At 34.0% G+C, this 20,375-nt stretch overlaps 1 protein-coding gene across 1 annotated transcript in view; it reads left to right on the top strand.

The window, feature by feature from the left end:
* Window positions 1–20,375, top strand: part of ift80 (intraflagellar transport 80 homolog (Chlamydomonas)) — a 51,850-nt gene that overhangs the window by 19,766 nt on the left and 11,709 nt on the right. Inside the window, exons 7-9 of the mRNA XM_088914701.1 lie at window positions 17,176–17,355; window positions 19,781–19,899; window positions 20,194–20,268. Coding sequence (XP_088770827.1) covers window positions 17,176–17,355; window positions 19,781–19,899; window positions 20,194–20,268 — 374 coding nt within the window. The remainder of the gene's footprint in view (window positions 1–17,175; window positions 17,356–19,780; window positions 19,900–20,193; window positions 20,269–20,375) is intronic.

Here is a 20,375-nt window from a genome sequence, read left to right as displayed (position 1 = left end):
TTTATTACATATTTAATTTTTTGTATTTTACATGCTATTTGTTTTGTTTTAGTTGTAAATATTTTGGTGGTCTGCTGAGGACTACATAATATTTTAAGTGGTCCATGGAGAAACAAAGGTTTGGGAAGCATCCTCACCTTTTTAATCCATCCGTCGCTCAGACCTACCTAGGCCATCAGGGCCAAGGAATACAAATCAGCCATAGAGCAGAACAAATCAGGTTTCACCTTTCTGTGCTAATCATACCATTGGTGAGACCATACAGAACTGACTTTGTGCTTCATCCAACCATGTCATGTGTTCTCATTCGGCTTGAGAGTCAATTAGTTGCTTTTTGGTAAGTTCATGTCTTTTCTTTTTATGTTGCCATGGAACTGTGCCACAGACCTCAGATTCATGAGGTCAGCCTCAAATGATAGTCTTAGAGACATTGTATCCTGATAATGCCAGAGTTTTTTTGAAGATTCATAGTTGTTGTACTTGGGTGTAAGTTGTCTTCCCAAACAGCTTTTCAGACCACACATTTAGGTAAATCTCTCTTATGTTCTAATCCTTGTGGGATAGCAGCCATTGTATTCCCCTTGATTTGCTTCTTGATGGACGCCATCATCTAAGTTGAAATTCTGATGTCTTTTATATCTTTTATAGCCATAACGAGAATTCTTGAGGTCAGTAATGTTTTATCTTAAATCTTCTGGCAGTTCTCTTACTTTCCCCATGTGTGGTACTGAGTGTTTTGTTTCTTTGTTCTGTCCCTCCTTTAGTAGAGGGACAGAACAGAATCTTTGTGAAACCAGTAATAATTAATAATTATAAGATAATTGATCATTTGAAAATATTTGCAGGTATTTGGTATTTGGTAATTGTGTGTGTAGAAATATATGTAATTATTTTTTAGGATTATGCTATTGATATTCAATGATTCATTTGTTAATTGTTATGAAGTAACATAATAAATCTTGAAGAACCACTGGAACTTTGTAAGTGCTAGGGAATGAATACATTTACTATGTCTGAATGTGTGACTCTATCCATATTGACTGCATCATCACCAGCTTTAGTTTGACTAATTTATCAACTATTTCAAAAAATGACATTTAAAAGCTGTTCCTGGACTGATAATTTGCCAGTCTTAATAACAAATGCTGAAAATTGAATATATGAATGTTACATTATATCAGATATTGCATCTCTATCTCTCCTGTTAAAAAGCTTTATCCTTAGTTCCCTGATGTTGCATTAAAAATACATGCACATAATTTTTGCAGCCTATAGAGATTTGTATTTAAATGTGATTTGCACAGTAAAAACACTTTAAAATGTAATTAAAATTTTTGTAATAAAAATTTTGTAACAAAAAAGGTTTTTGTATTAGGGTTTATAGATTGTATCCAAAAGTCATCCTATCCTTTTATAGAAGTTAGTTATTTCATAAATGTCTGTCATTTCACTGCTAATGAATTTGTTATGTGGAATTCCAGGGAAATCTGCCCATCTATCCATTTAAATGGAAAACAATACAGATAGTGAATGAAATGAAACTTAAAAAGAAATTTTAAAATAACCACTGCAATATTTACATTAAGTTTTTTGTAACAGCACCTTTTTTATATCACCACATAAAAATGAAAAAATATAAATATAAATAAGCATATATTCTGATGTGAAGATGGCACATAAAGCTTTGTTTTTTATCTTGTCTTTTTGCTTTTCTGTGCATTGTGTAACTTTGCACTCAACAGAACTGAAAATGAATGAATGGATCAATGTTTCCATAACCTTTTGTTCCTCAAGGGGTGTCATGAAGTAGTGCCAATACCCTTCCCCCCTTCTGCAGTTTTAAACTTAACTAGATCTGTTGAGAGGTCATCAGCCCTATTTGCAACACCGATTTAGTAATGATTCATATTGGCAGAGCACTTTGTTTTTTTTTGTGCTTTTCGGATATTCTTTCTTTGTTATTAAAAAGTTAGTTTTGAAAACAAGACAGTGTTGTCCTTTTATGGATATTATAGTTTCTGAAAAAGAGAAATCTAATATTTTATTGATTTATTTAAATATTTATGTATACTGGTATATTCTGGTACTGTGTACTTAAAGCTTACATACTGATCTGTTCAATGCCATGTAACCCTAATTGAATTCCACTGGCCTGATCACAGCTGCACCGTACTGATGAGCCCCAGGAGGGCAAAACATGTGTCTATAGTTACTCTATTCAGGCTAGACTAGAGTACTGAAGCCCAAAGTGCAACACATGAGCGTGTGGATTGGATCCCTGATAAAGGCAATGTGAATATCATTACCCTCTTTCTTCCTGCCAAATTTCAGTCTTGTGCCACTTGATATAACCCTAAAGCAAATCTTTCATTTATAAGATAGTCCATATATTCAAAAAAGTTTTTCAGTTGCCAGCAATTTTAATTTCAAACTCCTCAATTGTATAACATTTAGTTTTGTGTTTCACTTCCATGTAGAAAATGTTTCATTATTTACTTGTTACGCAATTGGCAAAAAGAGAAAGACACAGATTTATGTTTTTGGATTCTAGTGTATTCTGTCTATATCTTAAGCACTTAATTTGTTCATAATTCTTTCACTTTATATATATTATATACAGTATTTACACTCTTAAAATCACCTACTGTACATGCAAGATGTTTGGACCACTACCACATGACTAGATGGGTACCTCTTGTATGTAATCTTTATTAGATAAAGATTTTTTTTGAAAGACCTGTTATTTTTAGTGATGCTTCTGAGCTATGTATAGCATTGAATTTTTTTAAACAGAATATAGACCTCCATAAATGTTTATCAAGTTATTGGGAAAGCCTAACAAACCATGGTTATTGTATGTTTCAGTTTGTTTCTATGAATCAACACTTCTGCACTGCCTACATTTTAGTTTTATTTCTAAAAGTGAAGCTGAATAGTGTTCATGGTAAACAGAGAGATCCAAAGTTTTTCTTTAATGTGAGTTAAAGAAACAGCTATAAATAAAAATTTACAACAGCAAAATTCAGTTGGTTTATGGGTTTACAATATTTTTTTATAATATGCACTTCTGTTAGAACACAGTGAAACATTTTACACATCTACACAGTCTCAGGAAACTTAGCTATATTTCCATACTAGAAAAAGGAAGGTCAAAAAGATATTCTTACAGCTCCTATTAGATCCTAACAAGCTTTATTCTAATTCATTGAGCAGCTGCAGCAAAGTCTAAACCACCTGCTAGTCTAATTTGGTAAAAGTTGCAGGTTAAAGGTGTCCCAAATTGACATTGATATAAGAATATGAGTTCGTAATATCTGCTCTTTCATAGCTTTGACATAAGCCATTGACCAGTTATTTTCATCAAATGGATCGGATGATGCACCATCAGGACTATAACATATGATATTTCATCCAGAAACATTGGGCTTAAAGTTTGGGAACTGTTATACATGAGCTTATCAATAATAATTTTAATAATTAGAATCCTGTCATTTCTTATGGTCTTATCTGACATATTATTCTAAATGTAGAATTCCCAGTTACTCAGTGTAACCAATTAGTTGCATGTGTATTTTTTTTTTGTTCTGGAGCCTTTTGTTCTGGTGCCTCTAGAACAAAAACTGAACAACTTATTTTCTTGAAAAGTTTCAGAGTCCCCTGGTTTTCATTTTATGTGATTTACTTAATTGAACGAATCAGTGAGATAAAAAGCAACGTCATCTGTTTTTTAAGGTCTAATCAGTTTCTAATCATACCTGCAAAATCAGCAGTTTTCCATTATTAATAATCATTCCTTGAGAAAGATACCACATAGGGATCCTTTGTGTCCTTCACCAAAGCACATCACCCAGTAGGTCAGGTGAACAGTGACTTCACCGAGGCTTAAATTTAGATGGACCAGATTAAACAAGCTAGAAGTTAAAGAGGACATTGGTGTTAATGAATGACAAACCTCACTCATCCAAAGATCTGCAAGAAATCCGGACATAACTTAATATTCACACAAGGTTTTCTGGCTTTTCTATTGTTTTCCAAACCTAATTAATGACCTTACAATCCACCAGATTATGCACCTTTTGTTTTGTTATAGTTTTCCACGAGTTAGTTTGTATATTAATGCTATCAATCATTCAATAAAGTGAAAATAGTGAATTAAACTCCTTATGGTTAAAAGTTCTGGTCATCAATAAAGCACAAGTACTTGTGTATGAGTGTGTTTAAATTGCTGTATGATTAAGCTAGCTCAGACAACATGGTGCCGTAAAAGGTTTCAAAGCAGTTTTTATCATTCAAACTCAGTGTTTTGTTGGATAGCATATAATTTAAGGCAGAAAATCTATGTCATTATTACAAAGCACAGCTTATTAAACACACATCATTTTGTTCAAAAGAGCGCTCAGAATTTGGCTGATGTGTATTTTTTCGCTTCTCATTTACTTCTCAATTTATTTTTTGGGGTCTATAATTTTTTGTTTCTTTCAAGAACAAGTGGAGAATTGTGTGTTGGCGGGTTAAAGAAGTTACAGAAAAAAACAAGCAAATAAAGAACAAAAAGTAAATCATATTAGTTTTCTGGAATTTAAAATAAAAATTCAGGATATCTTCAGAATATTGGGTGTTTTTATTTTACTGCTGATATGTGTTATGTATAGTGTTACATGTTATAAAGTTTTCAAAGGTATAAAAATAGGCAATAAGTGTTTATTACGTTCTTATAAGGCTACAGTGAGCATGGTTACTGAAGCAGTAAAAGCCTTGAAGCTTATTTGTAATTTTCTTCACCAGGTGATATTTCCATAACAATGAAACGTGATAACGTTTGTTCAGGACAAAATGTCAGAGGAAAACTGAGAACAAAACTGTCCCCAGAGGGCAGCTAACCCCCTTTTCCCTTTAAATTTATAATAAAGTGCTGAGTATTGTCCCTGAACACTTCATTTGTTGTTGATTTTAGCTGAGCTCCAGACCAATCAGGTCTTGATATCCACAGATGTGTACTCTTAACAGTGCCTAACTTGCCAAACCTGCCTGCAGCAATTAAAGTGCTGTTGTTATTGAATGGGTGGAAATCCTTGCTCCACTCATCTGAGTCCAGCCTTGACTGGGGTCACTGCAACTGACTTTTACAACAAGTCTTAATTTACTAGTGAAATTAATAGCCTGTGAGAACAAGCTGTTTGGTTGGGCTCATTTGCCTTTTTTTTGGATGCATCTCAGGTTCAACAAATAAAAATAAAAACAAGGAAGCAACAGAGTATGTTTTTTATTTCAGTTTTAGATTACTTCAGTTAAGACACTATTTTAGTTTTAGATCGGCCTGCTTTTATTGCTGTTCACCAATTTTATTATTTGTTTGTGCTAAGATGGAAAGCAACATACTATTTTCAGTTTATAAGTAAAAACACCATTGTCATTACACCACAGGAAAAGTGGTTAACCCATCAAGACCTAGATTCTACTTGAAAAAGAAAAAATATCTGAACAACACCAAAAGATTATTGTCTAAATTTCTGACAGCTTAATCACATTTTTTGCTTTTTTTTCTGCCCAGTGGGGGAAAACTGGTGGATTTTGTTCCCCAGTAATATTGCAGTTTTAAGAAGATTAGCTGTTAGTGTGACCACATTTTTGTGTTCTCAAGTCATCATTGTAAAAATATACTAAGCCACTAGTGCCATCCAATATGGAAAAAAAAATCTACAACATTAAAGTTACAGCAACATGAAGGCTTTATGACACTTCTTTCATTGTAGATTTAGGGAATGAATGATGGTGTAATTCATTTCACTGTTCATATCTGAAATGCCTTAACAAATCATTAAACATTTGAGATTTTTCGACTGATATAAAATAGTAGGTTCTTTGAAAATGATCCCATGTTGGCTGGCCTTGCTGCTTACATGAAGAACTGTCCCCTAATCATCTTTGAAATAGTAAATCATGTATGTTTATTAAGTTTTGTTCTAAAAGCTGGAAGATGAAGAAGACCTGTCTAAGAGCGGAAGAATGCCAAGAAAATCCAGTGCTAAACAGGTTGATGTTCTCACAGGGGAAAACAAATCATTTCAAAATCATTCATCACAGTTCCCTTGCCAGTGATACGTCTCGTATGCTTTGTGCCAAGTTCTCACTGTGTGTTTATAGCTTTGAAAAGTTCAGTAATAGTGTGTGTGGAGACATTATCAGCACATTTTATCACTCTTCATTGTAACTGGAGAATTCTTCTTCTCCTTTCTTTCTTGTGCATTCAATGACATATAATGTTTTAATAAATTAAAACTATTCAGTGTTCTTTTTCAAACATAATTTTCACATTTGTGTGCTGGATATTTTGATCCTTGTTTGTGCATATGGAATATGTATTAAGTAGTAAATAAGTATTTTCACAGTGGGCACTGCAGTTTTAACTTGAGTACAATTTTTTCTTCTAAAGTTGTCCCATTGATTATTATATCTCTACGGTCTATAATAATAAACTGTATTTTATATAATGCCTTTAAAAGTAGCTTCTCAAAGAGCTTTGCAGTGAGGAAAAAAAGTGTTCAAATATTTTAACATTAATCAATAAATTGTGCTAACAGCATGTCTTGATTCATTAGTATATTACCATATTCTATACATTTCCAGTATTTGTAGTTGCAAATGCAATTTATCTAAGGGTACTACAGTGTTTTTGTAATGATTTATTTTCCTGAATCAAAACACCTTTACTGTTTATCACCTGGGTTTTGCCTCATGAGGTTAAAAAAAAGTACAATTCATTACAGTTTTTTCATTGCAGTAAGCAAACCATATAACAATAAAATTGCTTCACATACACAGTAAGAATGCATAGAAGAAAATACATTGCTTAATAAAAGACAAAGCAGTAAGTGTCATAGGTTTAAATATACAAAAATCAAAAAGCTGTTTGAGGTGCAGGAATTACAAACAGAAAATTTTATTTGTTGTATGGTTACATATGATATCAGAAGTTCAGAGATATCCACGCTTTTGTTATAGAGGGTATAGGAAGTCAAGAGCAGAATCCTGAATGTGATTCAACACCTAAAGGTTAGTCATTGTCAATGAGCATACTTGTGAGCTATTTTTGTACTACTTAAAATTCATCACACTGTATTTTTACCTCTTCTGGTCTGTTGTTAGAATTTGAAGAGTAAAGTAAGTTCAGTAGAACACTGAAGCAGTCATCGCAGGAGCTGACAGTAGTATAACAAAGATTCTTAGCATCTGCAGTAGTGAGTTGGGGTTGAACATTTGTTATGTTTCACAGGTAGTAATTGTTGAATTCCTGCATTAAGTGATTTGTGAGTAAACAGTTTCTCATTTGATGAAATGTTTTAACTGAAGATAACTCCTTTGTTCAAGTGGACTGTTAGATTTATTACTATAGCTAATGGCATCAGCCAACAGTCTCCAAACCGAAGAGCAAAAGAAACATACTTATGCAGTGTGCTTCTGTACGCTTTGAGCATAAGGAGGGTATAGAGTCCATGAATGAACATTTAAGAGTGATTCTTAAGTACATTTGGGTATGAAAGGAGGAAAGTGGAAAGAGAAGCCATGAGAGTGAGTCCTGATGTCTGGGAGAAGAATATAGTGGACAAAGTTGAGATGCCCAAGAACAGAGCCCTGTGGGACACCATAGCCAGCTCGGTTCCGAGAACAGCTTTGCAGTGATATCAGATTATATCCCCACAAACAAGCAGGCCCTCTTTAAGGTGTGTGCTGAACCTTTATGTTCAACATTATTTTGGATTTTGGCCTAATTTATAGTATAAGAATCTGTTATTAGATCTGGGAGACTAAGAGGATATCACTGGCAGCACTGAGCAGCAGTATATGATCAGTCATGCAGTTTCAGTACTATGTTGCTGCTGGAAACCAGACAGGAGGGATTAATGCAGGTTGCGTTCAGTAATGTGTCATATGATCTGTGTGGTGATGACCTTGAAGTACCTTAGAGAGAAAAGGAAGATTAGAACTGGTTCACTAAGTGGATAAAACATTAGGGTCACCATGTAGACTTATACAGTGCACAGTGGCACAAAATAGTTTATGGGAGTCAAGCCTGAAAAAAAGGACCATGGTATGTGTAGTGTGCATTCAGCTCCAAGTGTGGCAGAAGCTGAAGAGCCTGTGTTGAAAGTATAATATGAAGGGGAAGTATTGACAGTGCTGTGTCATTTGATGTTTTTAAAATAGTGTTTGTATTCAATGTATGATCGATTGTCTAATTCAAAAAGAGAAATTATGAGGCTTATGATGACAGTTTTACTTTGGCAATATACGTAAAAAGGCTTCCAAAACACCAGCAGTATTTACAAAGTGCACATTTGTCCCTTTTGTTCATGCATGCATCGTCTAAAGACCGTCCAAAAGTAGTATTTTTGTTGTGTCAGAACCAACTGTTACTGGTGTGACTACATTAGATGTGACTACAGCCTTTGTGAATAACAAGCTGTGTGAGAGTGTAGTTAATAACCAACCCATCTTGAGAATCTAAAGATTATATTGTCAATCAGAATTGTATAAATAAGACAGGATCAACTGTATATTTGGTATATTTAAACCCTTAACAGAAAATGACAAATTAATGATCTTATTGTATTGTCCTTTTAGATACAATTGTTTTTTTCTCTCAGTTTTTCTCAGTATAAACTGAATAGTAGAACGATGAGTTGATATTCTAAAAGGACTATTTCAATTGCTGTTTCAGAGCTATTGCTGTTTACAGACCATGCAAAAATGAGGTTTTCTATTTTTTTGGTAGAGATAATAGCATAAAAATAATTCCTTTTTTTTAAATAGAAAAATTGATAACCTTTATGTAAGTATGTTTTTAGCAGGCATAAGGTTTGTTTTTATACCAAAGTTCAGTTATAGTACTAAGGCAGAATGAGCCAAAACAATATGAAAACAAAAATTGCTCAAAATCACCATAAATGTCTGTTCTCACTTTGTATTTGAGTTAAGCCTTATAACATTATTCTAATAGACTCATTTATAATAAGGAACAAGTAATAGGTTTATTCCATGCTGAAAAAAAGAAGAAAGAGAACACAACGTTTCGGCCGTGGAGCCTTCTTCAGGTGTGAAGAAGGCTCCACACCTGAAGAAGGCTCCACGGCCGAAACGTTGTGTTCTCTTTCTTCTTTTTTTCAGCATGGAATAAACCTATTACTTGTTCCTTTGCAGCCTACGCATGCTGACGCAGCTACCCACCTGAACTACTATCATTTATATTAAGTTTGGAAATATGAATCCAAAAACTAGCCTTCCTAAATTGTTTTCATGTAGTTTGAGACAATTCATGATGTTTTAAAAAAGAAAGTAAATTAATAATTTCTTCTCTGCATTTTTTAACCTGAGGGTTTGTGTATTGTGTCAGCACGGCAACGCATTTCAGTCTCGTGATGCTGAGGATTTACGCTGTACCTGGTTTGCCAGGCAGTTCAGTCAAAGAAATAAAGGAGCTAACTGGAGCCAGCTGGTATCCTCTGTGCTGCAGCCAGCAGCACTGATTTATAAGGTTAGCCTGCGCAAGCCTTGCTTCATCCCTCCAGCCTTCTTTCCTGACACTGTATGTAAACAGTGACTGAAGGAATAGGCACACTACGACGGGAAGGGAGGAGGATCTGGGTGAACATTAGTGAGTCACATGCCACCAGAGCGATTAGTGTTTGAAGAGAACCAGACCTGGCTTACCGGTCAGCACAGACATTTTTAATGTGTCTGATGTAATGGGGCTGAATCAGCAGATTGTTCCACTGGGAGCCATTAGCTGATACACGTATCATTAACCCTTGCCAACCACATGTGGCGAGTTAAGGGACTTAATGTAATCAGGGTCTTTTATTGTTCGTTAGTTTTCAATCAGTTTTTCTTCTTGAGAGTGATAGTTTACGTATGGTTGTATGTTTGTATATGTATGTAATAATGTGTATTTGTATGTATACTGATGCACAATGAAAATGTAACAGTCTTAAGTTTTACATCATTGGTAACACATAATTTTAATATTTTATTTTTATTAAATAGTTAGATAGGTTGATTGATTGTTCGAGTAGTATTGTTTGGGATAACAAACCACTGAGCTCAGGTCACGTTATTTAATAAAACTATCTAGTGGTGCTTAGTGTATTGTATTTGAGTTATGATTGCCTAAGTAATTTGGTAAAGAATGTGTATAAACAGCCATTCTAAAAGATATAATTTCAAACAATACATGAAAAGTGAAAGCTGTGACCATGCCCTGCTTAAACAATGGAGATCACTTTGTTGCTATTGGTATGTGAGAACAAACATGCCTAGAGAATGAGATGTTGTGCTTTAACATTCGGCAGGCTAATGCAGAGAAATCAGGTAATTGGCTCACAGGCCACATCCTGGAAGGTAGAAGGCCCAGGACTATCTCATCTCTGTAAACCTTTAGATTGCAGTGGCTGCAGCACGATAAACTCCATTGAGAAATAAATCATGCACAAGAAGAGCTACTTCAGCCTACTGTCTGCATAAAAATGATCTACAACTACTGAGGCCATGCAGGGGTAAATATGACTGCTGAGAGACAAAATCACCATCTTCTGTGGGCAAGGGAACATCTGAGGTAGTAGCAGAGAGTGGTGGAATGTTTTATTCACCAGTGAATCCTGTTCTGCCTATTGATAGACCTAACCTAACCAGATACAATGTTTATGCGAGTGTTATGTTCACTTGCATTGTTCAAACCGTTAGAGTGGTGGACATAAGATGACATAGGGAATTTCTTTAACACTGACTAGATCATCTTTAGTTAAATATAAGGGCAGCCTTAATCCTTAGTGATACATAGAGTAATTGAGCCAAAAGTATTTCTGTTCAAGCAAGACAATATAAAAGTGAAGGACAGGTGCTAGGATTACAGATGTATGACTTCAAGAAAACAATGTTGAGGTTTTGCAATATCCAGTTTTTTAATTCTAACCCGAGACCAATCAATGGGATCACCTCGCATATGTCATCCACTGGAGAAAAGTGTGACTGGCTGGCTTCCACCATTTATCTCCACCCATCTGCACAGGATGGGTGGCAGACCATCCTACAGTAGTTTATACAGAAGTTAGTCAGGTCAGAACTTAATAAGGACATGCCTAATGCTTTGCAATGTTTTTTTATTTTGACAGTGTGACCTCTCATAATGAAACCCCATCATGATTCCTTAATTCTTGTTTCTTTAATTTGGTTTTTGTTCAGGTTTATTGTGTAATATTTTGGTAAACCAATGTTTTACATTCTGGTATGGAAACAGCAGAGAGGCAAGGTGGCCAGTCTTCCCACTACATCCTCCAGAAGCCTGTCAAGATGACCTGCTGCATGAACAGTCTGGCAATGACAATTGGAATGGTGACTGTATAAAGAGGATGGGAAGGCTTTGTGAGGGCGATTTGCAATGTGCTACCTAGCACAAGAAGCAGATCTTCACTAGATCTCCAGAGAAAGCAAGAGAGAATGGACAGAGCTGAAAAGAGTGAGAGAGTGAGTGGCAGAGCAGATGATTAAATTCACTTGGTTTTGTCCTTTGTATGTGACTTGCTGGCCGTAATTAGAGAGCAACCTGTGGAAGTTCATTTAAAAATAAAGAAGAACTTGCTTGTTTTCTGGGTGTGGATGTTTTATCTTGTACTGTAAATTACTGTTTTAAACTGAATTGCTGACTTAGTGTGTTTATTTCCCTAGACCCTTCCTGTTTAAAGAAGTCCTAGGAAATATACCAACTCATGTGGTGTCACTGTCTCATATACAACATGTGTGAAGACAAAAGCTACTATAATATTTTTGGACTATTGAGTGGTAACTGAAGCTTACGTTTTATGTGCTTGTAAGACTTTGTGTTGAAATGTAAAACGTTTTTAAAGAGTGTGAACAGGAAAACAGACTGTAAGGAGATCTCTTGACATGCAACAAATTAGCCATTTTGTTTTGTTTTCTTCAGCCTAAGGTTTGACCTCTGATCAGCTTGGTATGGTTTCACTTTAAATATTCTTTTAAACATTCTCTTGGTTTTAACTCATTCATGGTGATAGGATTTGAAGTCATTTTAGTTGCTTTTCCTGTGTGAAGATCATTTTTACGATTTCTGAATAATGCAATACCTGGAACACCTGCCAATTCCCTCTTAGTAGCAAACCATTGTGCAGAAATTGAGAAGGTATGATAGTTCATAGAAAGCTAGCTAAAGCTGATGGTATGAGGGATATTTTAACTGTGCCCTGCAGTTTTGTGTTATGCCTGGTTATATCAACGAGTGCTATGTGTAAGAGTTGTAACCAAAATAAGACCTTTATATTACATCACTAGTATACTTTGAGCTGAAAGCAATGACTGTTCCAGATCATAAAACCTTAAAATCTATGACCACAAACTATACTCATTTAAAATATTGAGTAGTATGTTATTTATTCCTTATTACTTATAATTAAATCTTAGTGTACATCAAGTTGTTCTCTAGTTTAAATGTTTAAATTTCCAGAACGTTCTCTTCATTTTCAGAACAAGTCATGTGCATGTACAGTCTGTGCTACATATGAGATATAAGAGCTATAACAATACTGTCAGTACTAAGCCTATAAGTGCAGTGTCAATCACCTGCTGTTAAAATGAGCATTTACCATAGCAAAAGAAAGGTACTGTACATTTCATAATCACATTGTTCAGCTACATATTTCTGTGACTAAAATTCCATACTAGCTATTATTTGCATTATTGTTTTGTTTGACAAACATAAGATTGGTAAAATTAAAGGTATTTCTTATTTTCTTGTGATATAAATAAAACAGCATTTTCTTTTGCTGTTTTTACTCTATTTAAATTTGATACTGACAGTAGAAGATTCCAGAATAAGAGAAATATTAACAATCACTTGTTAAATTACATGACTTTGTTAAATAGTTTAAAAATGAATTGATTTACGTTATTACTGTTTAAATGTATTTATTTGAGATGAAAGGATAAACGACACGGTATGTTTCTAATCCAAAAGAGGTAAATTAAATTAAATTTCCATTTTCTAAAAAATGGAAACTAAAATGTTAGGGTGCAATATTAACACTTAGGTACAAGTTCCTTGATACATTAAACACTGTCTCCCTTATGTACAGAAGGTTTCTCTGTAATAGATTTTACTTTCTTAGTGGGACGTTTGGGTACTGCACCAGTTTTCTGTTGCTGTACATAAGACCTTTCCCTGAACTGCAACCAATAATTTATTTTCTGAGAAGATCTTTTTATTATAAGATAATATGAAATATTAAATTTAATCAAAACTATAAAATATAACAGAAATATTAAAGTTAATGTTGAAATACTATTATATATGCTATTAGGACTACTATTATTTAATAATGGGATAGACAGAATCCCATTTTACTTATTTAGATTTTTGTCCACACAGATATTTTAATATGGAATTCAGAAACGTATATAGCACCATTTTTCATTTAAACATCTGTGCATTGCTTAGAAGTAAATGGCCAAAGTTCTTGAACAGCTTGACGGTTATAATTTTAAGTTCCTCTCTGTCACCCTGGCAGTGTACTCTGCAATGTGATTGTAAAATTCCACAATCAAGGAGTATAAATATTGCAAATGGTTTATTTCTTCAGTCTATCGTAATGTTGGTTAGACATTAGCCCATTTTAACCTAGGGTGGCAGGTAAAATGGTATTCTCCTCTTTGATTTAAATATTCCCATATGCTATTAAATGAAAATACAAAGCAGTTGGATAAAATCCAAGATCATTCCTTTTGTTTCCTATAAATCTGTCATCAGTAAATCTGTTTAAAGATTCCCCCAAATATACTTTGTGTTTACTTTTTTTGCTGACAAGGTTATTGTTAAATGTAAAAGTCATAACCATTTTACCTTATAGCGCAAACAGTTTTGTTTTGCTGCCAGTAACAGTGTAGTGTATATATTCACTTCTGATTTGTTCAATTAAAAAAGCTGGGGGTGTACTGCAAATTATACAGTGTTTTGTAAAGTAGCCAAGAAATGCAAAATGTCCAGTGTGAGTTTACATCATCCCATTATGTAGAGTCACTTCATCCTATGGAGAGTTGTGGTGAGCCAGCACCTAATCCAGCAGACACAGTGACAGTGTACTCACATGCACAGAGGCACCAGTGAGCCTGCCTGTCTTTGGAAGATGGAAAGAAACCTGAGCAGATAAAAAATACTCACGTAAGCATGGGGGGAGCATGTTAACTCCACACAGAAGACTTCCCATTTTAGAACTGAGTTCAGGAGCCAAAAGCTGTGAGGCAGCAGTATTAACAGCCTCACCACCCTGCCCTTCTCAGTTTCCTTAATCATAACCCCTCATTTTATTGTATTAAACCTTCCTAACAGTGTAGTTTCAGCTCTGCATTCCTGTGACAAGAGGGATATTCTTAAAGTTGTATTGATTATGTGGATAAGTTCATCTGTTTTTTTAATATATGTAATCTCTTTGTCTCTTCTTATATTATTTTATCAGCCTCATCATTAGTCAGTTCTTGGAGTTACTGTGTAAAAGCAATATTTTTCATTGGCCACTTAATAACATGTGCAAATATTCTTTTGGTAAATATTCTTAGTGCCTGTATATTGATATTTGTGCACATCCATATAATGATAATTTTAGAATCCATATAGTGATAGCGATAGAATTATCCGCTTGTATTTTTTTTTCCAAAAGTTGGCCTACATCTGATCATTGCCTTTAAGCTTTTTTCATAATTTAACATACAACAGTAGTCTGAACAAGCCATTTAAATTGTATTTATGGGATATGAATAAAAGACAAACCTAGAGGTCACTTTGGAGATACTACACTAATCTGACTCATGAAGAAGACTTTTCATAACTCGTGCCTTGAGAGTATTCAGTTTTGTGGTCTTTGTTTCTCATGGGATAAACAATGTAGCCTGCTACAAGCCATAAGATATCCTCAAAATATTCCATGGTTTTTATTTTCTGACATTTCTGACAAGTGTGTAGAAAGGCCTGGGATTTTCAGGTTCCTGCATATACTGCAAAAGGAATCAAATGGCTAAATATGTTAAAAACATTAGGTAAGCACTATTCCAAAACTTTCTAATTTCTTAGCCTAGGATCATGTGTCGAGGTTCATTAGAATCTGGTGTATACATTTACGTTTAGGCAGATAGCTTATTCTGAGACATTCAAGTCTCTTGAGAGGTTTAAAATAGACTTGGGTTGAATGTTTTCAGAAGAATAGACAAAGTATTATTATTTCAAATGTGTACGTTTTAAAACAGTGGAACTCATCCAAGTATAGCTGTGCAATGTTTTGAAAAAGGTGTATTAAAGTACACATCAAAGGTTTAGGTCAGGGTTTATACAGGCTTGACTGTTTATCTTTTCAATGAGTGCAAAAAAGTTATTTCTATTGCTGATTTTTTTGGAAGTGGGGAAAAAAGTAAAAGAAAAATGGTTATAAATCTGCAAGAAACTTTTTTTCAGTAAGTGGACATCACATTATTAGCTATAGTACTGTAATGAGGAAATAAATTATGGTAAGTATTAATTTTGAAAACCTAGGGTACATGAAGAATATAAACTTTTTTTGAAAGTGGAATCTGAAGGAAATAAGCCCATGAAGAAGTAATAATAGTACAGTTCAATTTACATATAAATGATACATGTAAATTTTGAAATATTTATACCATGAAATGTCTTAACTCTTTGCTATTTAATTAGGCAGTAATTATGTAATCATTTGCTTGCCAGACAACCTGGAAGGAAAACAAGACTCAGACAACAACTTTGATTTCAGCAGATTTTTTGTGTGTGTGTTTGAAATGAATTCTGATTTAGATGCACCCACAAATGCTGTGGAAAGTGAGAGCAACATGGATTTTTGTTAGGATTTAAAAAAAAATACTTTGTATTATTTTGATTTGCTTTTGTGCATATTGTAAAATTCCTTCTGGGGCAGCAATATAGTTAAACTGGCAATCTTTTAGACAGCTTACTAACTGCTCGCCACCTGCACTTATAAAAGCGCTGATTCCACGGGTCAGGGGTCATCAGATAGATGTCAGTTGTATTTGTGGTGAGAGAACACGTGGTGGAATGCTGTAATGCAGACAACAGAAAGTGATTGTTTCATTCCCTCAGAGCGTATTGCATACCAGCCTTAAGGAGCTCCATTTGTTCCCCCAGTTATCCCGCCTCTCAGTTTGGAAGCATTGAGTTTGCCCATTATAGGGGTCAAAGATGACTATTGATTGCTAGGACACGCTGTAAAAATACAATAGCCCTTTGTGCAAGGGTGCAAGGCAATATTACTGTCAGTGAATTAGGTAATTTTTCTGGTTAAAGTTGCTGGCTTAATTAGACATGGTGAATATAGTGAATCAGTCTGCTGAGGAGATTTTGCAGCAGGGGGTAGGGCCCACTTTAGATTCGCTTTTGTGACTAATCCTTAATCTCCCTTTACCCTATGGGATTAAAAAGATTATTTTTAATTGTGAATTGTATTTTTGTCATATGTACATTAAATAAGATTCATTCTCAATCTTAAGTACAGTCCTCCTAAGCATCAGCATATAATTACACAAATATCTCACAGAAAAAACATTTTTAACTCCAAGACTAAGAAAGGTAAAACTTTACAAACAACAAATAGCCATTGTGGTTGTGGCTAAAAAGGGGTGGGTTTTTGTCAGTAGTTCTGTCAAGAAGGACTTTAAGTGTTATATAATAAAAAAGTGTTTAGGAACTTTAAGAATAACAACAGAAACTTTGCTTTTTGATTCAACTGCTTCAGTTAATTTTAAAAGGACAAGTTGCCATTACTTGTTTTTCTGGTGCCTACAAATCTCTAAAAGCCTGGTAATAAACATCTGGCTCTGTCTTCTATTTTGAAAAATCCATATGATTCTCTTAAACTGGAATACAATAGTGTAACAGAACAAATCTTAAGCTACTAAATTCAGGTTTGGCAAGCTCTCTAGAATCAGTCACGATAGCATTCTGGCAAATCAATTGCATCAAATTTGAGTTAGCAAAGATCTGATGCCCAGTCTGCTGAACTCTGCATGAAATATCACAGCTTATTATTTTTTATTAACAATGTAAATATTTGGAAAAGTGAACAAAACTATATTTTTTCCTTGTCCTTTTTTTAGTGGTCATATGCATTGGAAAAGCCAAACACTGGAAGCATTTTCAATATTGCCTGGTCAGTGGATGGGACTCAGGTTGCTGGTGCCTGTGGGAATGGGCACGTGATTTTTGCTCATGTTATTGAGCAGAGATGGTCATGGAAAAACTTTGAGATAATCCTCACAAAAAGAAGAACTATGCAGGTACAAATCTTTCAGAGCTTTACGGTATCATAATATTTATGTCACGTGTAAAAGCTCAGTGCAGGTCAGCATTATGTCAGAAGTTTGTTTTCTTTTTTTTTTTCAAAGATATTGCCTCTTCATTTTTTCATTCATTATTTTAGATGATATTCTTTGGTAATGTAATTATTAACAATAGGACATCCATTCTAATATTAGGAAAGTGTTGAAATTCTTATGTGTTTTATTAAATATAGACATGTATAACTTCATATACTGTGCGGCGTCTTTACTGTATCAAATGTTATTAATGCATAGAAATATATGCTGTAAAATTATGATCTGCCTTTGCAATTGCTACATGAATACTAATTAACATTAATAGATATAACATAATATTCTCATAATTAAAGGATATTATATGTTACTAAAGTAGCCCTTTAAACCCTAAACATTTAATAAGATTATAATGCACAACAGGATTGGTATGTTTCAAACACCCTCAAGTTACAGAAGAAAAAGACAAAAAAATAAATGTACAGAGTTCAAGCCAAATTTGCTATTTGCTTAGTACTTTTTTATGTACAGGTCCTTTTCTCAGTAGGTTCTTGTCCCACCGGCTTGTTTTGCCAGATTCTGTACTCTGTACCATTACTCTTTATTTCAGGAGAGATTTGTCTTTTATGAGTCTTGGCATTTTAATAGGACTCCTCACTTTACATTTTTTATAAAGAAAGAATTGTACATGACAAGGCCAAAGCATTCAGATTTTTAGAAAATCGCCTAGTGCCCATATTTTGTATTTTATATTCTGTTTTACTCTTAAAGGAGGTCTTTATATTGTACCGGTCTTTGGTTTACTTGGTCTGTGAGCTACTGTTGATACATTGTCAGTCATTCAAGAACTGTAGATTATTTTTATTTAGTTTCTTTAAAATAATTGTGAAGAGTGATAGAATTTACATATTAATATCTGAAAACTGCACCTTAAAAAGCAAAATGCAAGTCTTAATATCTGTGTTTAACACTCAATGGATTTGAGTTACCTTGAGTTATATGTAGTAGCTATTTAGTAATGGTCTATTTAAAGGTAGAAAATTCCCAAGACATCAGCACTTCTAGCTATACATTATGTTATAAGACTCCTACTGTACCTACATGACAATAGCCTACTTGTCTTCAGGCTTCAGCCACACTACATGTTTAAATTAGAAAAACCACAAGGTACAGTTTACATGGTGTAAGCTTGAGTACAAGGTCAGCTGAGACATTTTACAGAATACTGTTTGCACAAACTAAACAAACCAGTGTCTTAACTCATTTATTTTTAGCTGAGCTAGATTTCTTCTGCACATCTGTCAATGGTTTGTGATTTGGGCAGCTAAATTTATTGCTTTGTGGTTGCAGGTTTTATTCTTGTTTTACACACAGTTTAATCTTGCAGAGGCTTCACAACCTAAAAATACACCTTTACCTGCAAAATGGTAGCTAATTAAATAATAAAAAAATAACTAAATATAAAACTTTATATCAGTATATATTTACACCTATAGTTGACTCCTAGTTGTCATAATATATTTAAATTTATAAATATATTAAATAATTACTAATTTGCATTCCATGTTTAATTAAAAATAAACTAAAATCTACTAACATAAAAGCATTAATGTGGTTTATAGAATATATATATATGGTCAGCTACATGGATTTCTGCAAATTATTAAAGTTAAACACCTTATTACCCAGTCTTCAGGACAGGATTTGATTATACTGTAAATACATTTGGCAGTAAAAGAGTTCAGTGACATGAAAAATTGAACCTTAAAGAAAAGGCAAGAGGCACCAAACTGCCCTCAAAATGTATAATTTTCTGCTTCTTAAATAAGCCAAACATTGCACAACACCTGGAACCTGATTTTAAAACCTTAAGTAACCAAGCTACAACGAGCTTAAACATCCATAAAATGTTGCATCTATAAAGCATGCAAACAATACAAGGTGTGCATCATTTTCTCATTTCTGTTGTTAAGATATAACACTATGCAGTATATCCTTTTACATACCAGTTCATTTATTTCGAATAGATAAAGTAGAGAGCTTTTCAAAAGTTAATTTTTCTTTCACTGTAGTTATAAGTTAAAAAGCTAATTTCAATTTGGTAAGAGTGAAAATAACATTAAACAATACTGTTGGGCAAATTAATAATTCATGATGCTGTACAGCCAGAGCGGTACTGCTGTAGTTCTCAAGCTCTCCCCGTACTGTTTAGTGTTACTGGTATTGTCTTTCTTAAAAAAAAAGTTAGGATCTAAAAATCCAATTACATGAACAAAAGGGTATCACAAGGAAAAAAAAGTCTTACCCATGTTAAAAAAATAAATTAAAAAAAGTAGGTTCTGTAAACCAATTTTATAAATGCGCATGTAACAGAATTGTTCCTGTTCAGGTGAGGAATGTACAGAATGACGCAGTGGATGTTTTAGAGTTCCGGGACAGAGTGATAAAGGCTTCCCTGTCGTTTGGGCATCTAGTAGTCACGACATCTCTTCAATGCTACGTGTACAGGTCAAGTATTAAAAAAATCATCACTTTTAGATCATATGGGAAGCATGTTCAGTATCACTTCATAGGTCAACATCCAATAAAGCAATAAAATGCATTAGTATTTAAAGCTTACATGTGTTGCTTTTTAAGATTTTAAAATACCACTTCAGAGACCCGCATTAGTGAAGCTTTGTAATTTGTAAAAATGATTTATTTAAGCTTTTTGTTGTTTTGCAAGAGTTCTCCATTGCATTGTGATTGCTTCTTTTGAATCCAGTGATGTAATTTGCAACATTACAAAACTCTCTACTGCAGTGCGAAGAATTGGAACACACCGTTGATTTTTGATCTTAAAGAAGGAACTGTTAGCCTGATCCTGCAAGCAGAGAGGTAAAACAGCGTTTTGTGCCAGCTTCTATATACTTATACATGAATCCAGAGTGACACTTTTAATGAAACCTTGAGCACTGCCAACATAGAAGTTTGTGACTCAGCCA

This window comes from Atractosteus spatula, chromosome 4, assembly GCF_055471065.1.
Source record: "Atractosteus spatula isolate fAtrSpa1 chromosome 4, fAtrSpa1.hap1, whole genome shotgun sequence".
In the NCBI taxonomy this organism is placed as follows: Eukaryota; Metazoa; Chordata; class Actinopteri; order Semionotiformes; family Lepisosteidae; genus Atractosteus; species Atractosteus spatula.
The sequence above is the reverse complement of the archived record's forward strand: the minus strand, read 5'-3'. Positions and strand labels throughout refer to the sequence as shown.